This window comes from Morone saxatilis, unplaced genomic scaffold, assembly GCF_004916995.1.
Source record: "Morone saxatilis isolate NCDOM2014 unplaced genomic scaffold, NCSU_SB_2.0 Contig8, whole genome shotgun sequence".
Classification (NCBI taxonomy): Eukaryota; Metazoa; Chordata; class Actinopteri; family Moronidae; genus Morone; species Morone saxatilis.
The window spans coordinates 13,546,905-13,554,828 of record NW_023340257.1 but is presented as its reverse complement, the minus strand read 5'-3'; the positions used below and the strand labels follow the sequence as shown (position 1 = coordinate 13,554,828).

General features: G+C 40.6%; 2 protein-coding genes across 2 annotated transcripts; both read right to left on the bottom strand.

The window, feature by feature from the left end:
* Positions 1-3,073, bottom strand: dus4l (dihydrouridine synthase 4-like (S. cerevisiae)). Its single transcript, XM_035679608.1, has 6 exons — positions 2,725-3,073; positions 2,027-2,148; positions 1,431-1,548; positions 1,131-1,253; positions 394-620; positions 1-286 (listed from the first exon to the last, which is right to left on the bottom strand). The coding sequence occupies exons 1-6, from the start codon at positions 2,814-2,816 to the stop codon at positions 21-23; spliced, it is 948 nt and encodes a 315-aa protein (XP_035535501.1). The 5' UTR covers positions 2,817-3,073; the 3' UTR covers positions 1-20.
* Positions 3,074-5,037: 1,964 nt separating this feature from the next.
* On the bottom strand, positions 5,038-7,900 carry rflnb (refilin B). The gene is made up of 3 exons (XM_035679610.1): positions 7,289-7,900; positions 6,726-6,820; positions 5,038-6,491 (listed from the first exon to the last, which is right to left on the bottom strand). Exons 1-3 carry the CDS (start codon positions 7,487-7,489, stop codon positions 6,173-6,175), a joined length of 615 nt encoding a protein of 204 aa, XP_035535503.1. The 5' UTR covers positions 7,490-7,900; the 3' UTR covers positions 5,038-6,172.
* Positions 7,901-7,924: the final 24 nt, after the last annotated feature.

The following is a 7,924-nucleotide window of genomic DNA, read 5'->3' as shown; positions in this document are numbered from 1 at the left end:
TATTTCACATTTCAATATGTTCATGTTCCCAGATCATGCAATGACCCGTATGTGTTTTGGAGGTAATCTATTACAGCTGAGGTACTGGATAGAGAATTGAACACTTTTCTCTCAGGCTGGGAGCTAACCCTCTCCAGCATGTAGATGAGATGGTGGTGGAAGCAGGTGAATGGAGTGCCCTGCTCTAAAGAGATGTCCACCCAGTCCCATATACACTCCAAAGGAGTATCTTCATAGCCGGAGAACATGGCAGGATTAGAAAGCAACCCCCGCGCAGCCATCACTCCTAATAAGAAAATCCAAACAAACAAGAAATGAATCAATTCATCATCAGTCATAAGTAGACAAGTGTCCTTGAAAATGAAATTGAAAATTGATTAAAAACAAACCTACCATCAACACCAGTAAGCTTGTAAGTGGACTCCACATCACGGAGGTACTTTATGTCTCCATTGGCAATGACAGGGACGGACACGCTGTCTTTGATTGTCTTTATGGCATCATAATGGACTGGCTGGTGGCGTTCTTCCGATGTACGGCCGTGGACTGTTATCCATGACACACCGGCTGATTCAGCCTTCTGGCACAGGTCCACAGTCCGCCTCAGGTCCTTGTGAATTCTGTGGGTTCAGTATATTTCTTTTATTATCATTACAACTATTAGCTTCTAACCCTCATTTTAACACAGTAAGTCATAGTGTTGTATGTAATCCGACGCATATACATTTATTTTTACCAGGTACAGTATAATGCATACATAACCCGACCAATACTGATATTAATATCTGGACATTTTAAAAATCTGATAATAATATATTGGCCAGCAGTAATTTATTGTACTTAAACATGTAACAAACAGTCTTGACCAGGAATACTGAACGAGACATTTAAAAGTTAAAAAATAAACTTGTCAATGCTCTCTGATGGACAAACTATGTAATGCTCAGACTGTTTCTCAATAACCTTCAACCCAGTTGGGCATTTCTGCAATGGTCTGTTACTTATTGGCCAACATACAGTATATACAGATACTGATATATCAGCAACGTGCTAATATTCAGTCAATCAATCGGGCTTGCAGCTTAATTGGTTGAGCTCCAGTATAATGTCGGACTGGTCCAGGTTTTTACCTTATTTTGATGGACGCTGTGTAGTTTGGATTGTCCACTTGGTTTCTGACATGTCTGACCATGTCTTTCACAAGTTCAGGCTTGTTGATGAGGCATGCGCCAAACCCGGCTGACATAGCCCATCTGAAAACACAACAACAAAGCTTATCAAACAACTCTGATGAAAAAATCTGAAAGATTTGCAGACATGATCAGTGTGAATGGGATTTCTGATCCTAAAATCAGAATTCTGTAATAACAGAATAATAAAAAGTGACTGGAGCCTAAAAGGTACAAGGGTCTAACTGTCAGTTGTAGCACCTTTGGGGACAGCCGCAGTTGAGGTCAACTCCATCTGAGAAAGGTGCTACAACACAGGCTGCATCAGCAAGAGTCTGGGCATCATGGGCAGCAAACTGTACAATCAGGGGCCGGTCATCTGAGAAGGAAAAGGAGAAACAAACAACGGTAATGAAGACTTAACTCTTATCATTTCTGGGGATGGACGATAACTATTGAACGAACGAAAATGGGAAATTTATGTTATTATGAATGATCAGGATAATTAAATTAAAGACGCTTAATTATCGGTCAATAATAATCACAAAGATTGTAAAGTATTTTTATGAAATTTACTAGAATAAATAAATAAATAAACATGTGAAGAATCAGAGCTGTTTGTTTGGTTTTGTTGTGTTATAGCGATGCCAGTTAGATTTGGTTAGAACAGAGCTATGTGATATTAAGTCATCCATCTTTGCTCATCTCATCCTTTCCTGCTATCAAGTGTGTAAAAACAACAGGTTCGGCCATGAGAAGCAGGCTCATATCGGTCATCGTAGGAGCTGAAAACACTGATCAACTGTGTGTGAAGACGCTGTGCACTATTACAACTAATATTGCAACATATTACTCACGCTCATTGGTAGTGAATTCACTGTCTCTGGCTTTGACAGATCGCATGAAATCAGAGGCAACTATCATTGGAGTGAAGCAGATATCACAGTCGTATTTCCTCACCAAGGACCTGAATGCAAGCCTATAGTGGGGGTAAAAAGACTTTATTGACCACACAGCGCAACAGAAACACAATAAGGAATAGTTGCACCTACAGCACGTCTCCTGTTTAAGGCAGAAGAGCAGAACACTTGATGAAACACAACAACCAAATACTTGATGTTAGGAGAATAACTTATTTAACTTACATTGTTTTGATTGATTGATTGATTGAGAATTTTATTTCGAACATGTAAAAGCCAACAAAAACACTAAAAATAAGATAAAATAAAAGGAAATGAGAGAAATATACCAATGAAGGAAAAAAGAAAAGAAAACGAGAACAGGTTTCCAAACCTTGGTACATGCCAACAGCTCGTTGTTAATTTCTCTTAACAATTAAATTGAATCATACATGTTCGAAAGCGAGTAGGAAGAAGTGTAGACTTATAAATTCCTACCCCTTCTCCTCTGCTTATTAAATTATTAATACTATTACTGATATATTAGAATTTACAGACTATCTTTATATATATCTTTTGTATATAAATATCTTTTGAATTTTCTTAAAAAATAAAGTCAAAGCTACCACTACAGAAAGCAAACACATTGCACTTACTTTGAATATCGAACCATTGGGGCACATATTTTCAGCACTTTGCCCTTTTCGAACATGTCCATGATGCTGCTGTTTCCACTGCAACTCTTCATTCTGCACAGGTTAGCACAGCTAGCATAACAAGCTAACGTGCTCAATAACCGAGAGTGGCGTTTGGTTTAACGATAGCTTCTGTCGTCTGACATCTGTTTCTTTGTTTCAGAGGCGAGGACAGACTGGATGTGTGCCGTAAAGCCCCACGCTGTAACATACACATTTAGCTGCATTTGCAGTTTACTGTAATTTAGTTAAAATAACGTCGCTTCAGTCCACAATGCGGGGAAGACATGTGGGCGTGTCTTTGAGACCTCTGAACTCATGCGTCATACAACGAAATGTTTATTTATTTATTTTATTTTATTATCAAACCATAAACATCAGCCAACTGGTGTAATTCGTTTAAGTTGACCAAGGCACTGACATTCATTATTATTTGTTTGAAAAAAAAAATTTGAAAAGTGTCGAAAAGGTTGTTCGATGTCACTGCGATGTCACTGCGATGCACTACGTCATACCCAATCATGCAATGCTGCCTTCAGGTTCTGTGGGGAAAGGTAGCTCTTGAGCTTTTAAATCAGTGTAGAAGATAAATACTCCATTTAGTTTGTGGAAGTAGCAGCTGTAGAAGAAGTTCTCCATTTTTTTACTTAAATAAAAGTAATAATACCACAGTGCAAAATACTCGGTTACAAGTAAAAGTCCTGCATTTAAAATTTTACTTTTAACGGTTGGCCTATTGGAATATATTTAAAGTACACCTGTTGCATAATGACCCATTTCAGAATAATGTATATTATACAACTTCTAATTATTGATGCATTAATGTGTACATCACTTTAATGTTGGTGACAAAGTGTGGCTATTTCTTACTATATATAGACTACCTACTGCTGCCTGAATTCCCCCAAGGGATCAATAAGGTTGTATCTTAACCAATACAAAATCATCATAAATTATTTCTTGATCATATTTTATATTATCACTCTGTATCTTTAAAGTACATAGTAGCTAAGGGTATTTAATAATTATATTAGAATAAAAGAACAAAGTAGCAGAAGAGTTGAGTAAATGTACTTCGTTTCTTTCCACCACTGAGAATTGGAATAACTTGCTGAAAAGGGGCTCATTACACACATGCAGGGATACACAAACAATCTCGGTGTCGTCAGAAAGGCAATCGCTTGTTTCATTTAAACTCCAAATATATTAATGTATTTATTATTACATTTCAAACACCAAATTACATTTATCTTCAGACGAGACACAAGAATACAAAGGTTCATTGCAAAGTTATTCTAAATATTAAGCTGCCAACCGACTAAACTCAATACTTGGCAGATTGTGAAAAGAAGCTCCTTAAGTGGACGTCTGCAATACCAAAGGGATAAGCCCAGATGAGTTATATAAAGCAAAAAACAAAAAGTAAAGTACACTGAGGCGATGGTGCAAGAGGTTGATACCTGTTCTTGAGCTCTCATCAGGTCTGGAATGCCAATGGTAGAGGCATCTTCTAGGGAAACCCCTCTGCCACAGAAAGGCTCAAGAAACACTGGACTAATGCATTAAGCACCAATGCTGCAATGATGCAGTAGTTCTGTCCACACACTAAAATTAATTAGTGGATCAAAATCTGTGGCCACAAGATCACACCGAGTTTATGAGTTGGATGTAATGTGTAATTTGTTATTTGTTAAAAGTCACAACCTTCTGGCTGAGATCAGAAGAGGCTTTTTGATTTATTTTATCTTCTTTTTTACTGTCAGTTTGTTACCATAATCATTTACAGACTAGTCACTAACAATTTTCCAGTCAACAAGGACTGGGGTAGACTAGAAAGCAAATTGCCTCGTACTTACCCTCTCTGGCCACTAGAGGGCAGTGAAGCAGCACAATTCTATTTCATAATTCTTTAAAGGACAATTATACTTTATTTTCCTACCTGTACAGATTGATAGCACGTCCTTCTGTGCAGATTGTTTTAGTGTGGTCAGAATATATTAGCTGCACAGCAGGTCACCCGCTCATTGGCATTTGCTTTGTGGTACTCAGAGTATCAAAAACATGTTTTGTGCAGATATATTTGCCTTTCCTTGGTGTTGGTGAGGGAGGAAAAATGTCTCAGGGTTACCCATTTTGAGAATCTACACATGCCATTCCCGTGGTCAAAAGTTTGTTAGTGGGTTTGTTATTTTGTAGGCCAAATTAATCAATGACCTCCATCTGCGGTCACATTTAAAAAAGAAAAAAAGGACTACCTTCTCAAGTACACAATCGTTAAACTAATGAACACTTTATTTCAAACTGGCACTGAATAAGTGTCTAATATCAAAAAGAAGCATCGACAGATACACCAAGTCACAAAAGGGCAACACAAAAATATCCCTTGCCATGACTGTGGAGAGACCCGTTAATCAGCTGATAAAATCTCAGAACTTAAAACTTCAACAGAATAAATACAATTTCAATCCAAGTCAAGCCAAGGAAAGTGATAGCAGTGGAATGCAGCTTGTTATTTTCACTTGTAAGTCAGTGAGAGATATCAAAGATACTATCCACTCCTCAGTAAACTCCACACACTCATGATCCATCTGTACTACCTACTTAAATCAGTTGGTTTAAGCTTACACAAGTTCCCTTAATCTACCAACATTTACATTATACATTATGAATCACAGCCATAATCAGTGGCCTGAGAGAAGGCTTGGGAAGAGCTTAGCTTGTGCTATTGTTGTGCAGAAAAAAAATACACAATACCCTGTGAAGAAACAAAAACACGTGTTAAGTATTTTCACCACAACCTCTGTACAGTGTGGATAAGTTAGTGATTTCTTAGCATGCATCCTAACTCCTGCACCACATGTAATTGCCTTTTCCTCTCCCTTACATACTAGTCGCACATACAGTTCTACAAGCACTTTTCTCTAGGATTACAAAGTCTTTACGCACACCTTTGATCAAATTTAAAACCAATTACTCTGCATACTTGACCAGCTTGGCGCAAAACATGATGACAGTGACTTGAGGGCAAATAAGTATTATCCTCATCTCAGTCCATATGAGTCAATTCGACAGCCAGTAAAAAATATATCAAATATGAGCATGCCTCTGGAAACCAACAAGCTGCAAAGTGAAGCATTTAATGAAATATCCCTTCCTGAAACGGACAGATCATCCACTGGCAGGAATATAAACATATCAAGACATGGACTGGATGGATATTTCACCCACTTTGTCTCGTCATCTCTAAAATCTGTAACATCGCAGATGTCCAAAGCTTGGGAACAGTACTTAAAAAAAGGATAACAGGCTACACAAATGTAAAAAGACAACACAGCAGGTCAATGGCAGCCAACCTCAGGGGAGCTACAGTATAGGGGCCATAGGCACAACCTGTCCCCCCTTCCCACCCTCACTGAGGTAGCTCTCTGCGGCCAGTCGCCTCCAGCTCCACGCTGGAGAGGAAACGTCTGGAGAGCCGGTGGCAGTCGTAGCTCAGCTCTGTGGTGTAGACGGCGCTGGTTTTCTTGGGGTATACGATGGTGGTGCTCTTGAAGTGCTGTGGCCGATGCCGGGGCTGGAACTCCAGCTGTGTCTTGTAGTGGCGCCAGGTACTGTGGGGCACGGCCATGATGGTTTGCCTGCAGTGTTCAAGGCCCTGGCCCCATGGCTGCAGGGTCACGCCCTGGATGAAGTGGCGGTCCGAGTCGTAGTGCACGGATGAGGTGTATCTGTGGAGGAGGGATAGCGTAATGATTTTATTTGGGGCAGAACTTTGGATTGTCTATTACACTACACTGCTGTTCTCTCGGTACACTGTTTGCAGTTGCTGGCTGTCTTGGTGCATATTAAAAGTAAAAATACCACAGCCTGCATGTCCTCATGGTGTGCCATATTTAAAATGCATATCCTCACTCCTCCAGCAGGTCTAATGCTGCACAGAGGTCACATCAAAGCCAACCCACCTTATTTCCTTTGGCGGTAGTGGATCGAGCGCTATGCCTTCCCCGAAGGACAATGGGTGTAGTTGCTGGAACGATCCGGTGGGCAAAACTGGAACCTGCAATGCAAAATAATCAGGCCCACAGTCAACGCATTAGAAGAGCCACTGCAGGTTCAGTGCTGAAGTGACCCACTTTTCTTCAGTTGGCCAGAACATGCAAGCCGGTTCTTGCTGGAAAGTGTTGTTGTCACAAAACGTTCACAAACATTTGGTTTGTTTATCAAAAAATTGGCTCATGGAGAAGTCAGCAACAACTGCAACAATTTCATCAGAACTGACTTCCTGTGTGAAGTGGCAACATCTACTCCAATGCAAGGATGAACTACCCTACTTTTACTTTTTTTGCGAACCCATCAGGCTTCCATGCAAGTAATACTAAATTCCTGGAAGTAGCCTATGCCAAGTCTTCCATATCAAATTGCAAAGTCCTAGCATTTAAAACAAGAAATGTTCTGCAGCAATCTCCAAAAGGGGGTTCATATATTGCTTAAATAACATAAAGGAAGCAGTGATATTGTTACCTACCAGGGAGCCTCTTCCCTCGTCTTCAGACACCGGGCTCACGCCCCCGGCTTTCTCCGTGCACACAGGCAGCAGCCAGGCGCTGGGGCTCGGGCTCGGGGGTAACCCAGAGTCCGGGCTGTCTAGTCCTCTATCAGCCCTGCAGCTCATCATATCCAGTGGATCTCCTTCACATACATTTGGCAAGTTCAACCTGCCAACCATTTCTGGTTAAAAAAAAAGTTGCAAAACTCCAGCGAGTAAAAGGCAGATTACGAAAGAGAAATACTTCCAGATTGCAGTTCCGTAAGAGTCCTCGGGTTTGTTTTTTTTGTTTTGATGCAGAAAGTCCCAACGGTGTCACCGCAAACCTCCTCCCCGGACAGGATGCACGACCGCCCGCTGGAAGTACAATCAACCGGGCGGTAATTCAGCCCCCCCGCCCAGACCTTAAAAAAAAAAACACCTTACAGCACGAAAACTTAAAAAACTATCCTTTACTTTGACATTCAAAAAAAAAAGTCACAGCATGACTCAGCTCCACTGTGAATGTGTGTTCGGAGACGAGAAAGTTTGTCCGCAGCAGAGCCGAGCAGAGAAAGGATGTGAGGGGACTCCTGCTGCCCGCGGCTCGTCTTCAAACCTCCTCTCCCCCCCCCC

What these genes read in the sequence shown, in the direction of transcription:
- rflnb (XM_035679610.1), bottom strand. Translation starts at nt 7,489, where the DNA reads ATGGTTGGCAGGTTGAACTTGCCAAATGTATGTGAAGGAGATCCACTG. An exon ending in ACGAGGGAAGAGGCTCCCTG is followed by an intron (nt 6,821 to 7,288) that starts GTAGGTAACAAT and finishes TTTGCATTGCAG; the next exon opens with GTTCCAGTTTTGCCCACCGG. An exon ending in CTACCGCCAAAGGAAATAAG is followed by an intron (nt 6,492 to 6,725) that starts GTGGGTTGGCTT and finishes CCTCCTCCACAG; the next exon opens with ATACACCTCATCCGTGCACT.
- dus4l (XM_035679608.1), bottom strand. Translation starts at nt 2,816, where the DNA reads ATGAAGAGTTGCAGTGGAAACAGCAGCATCATGGACATGTTCGAAAAG. An exon ending in ACAGCGTCCATCAAAATAAG is followed by an intron (nt 621 to 1,130) that starts GTAAAAACCTGG and finishes CTGAACCCACAG; the next exon opens with AATTCACAAGGACCTGAGGC. An exon ending in CAAGCTTACTGGTGTTGATG is followed by an intron (nt 287 to 393) that starts GTAGGTTTGTTT and finishes TTTTCTTATTAG; the next exon opens with GAGTGATGGCTGCGCGGGGG.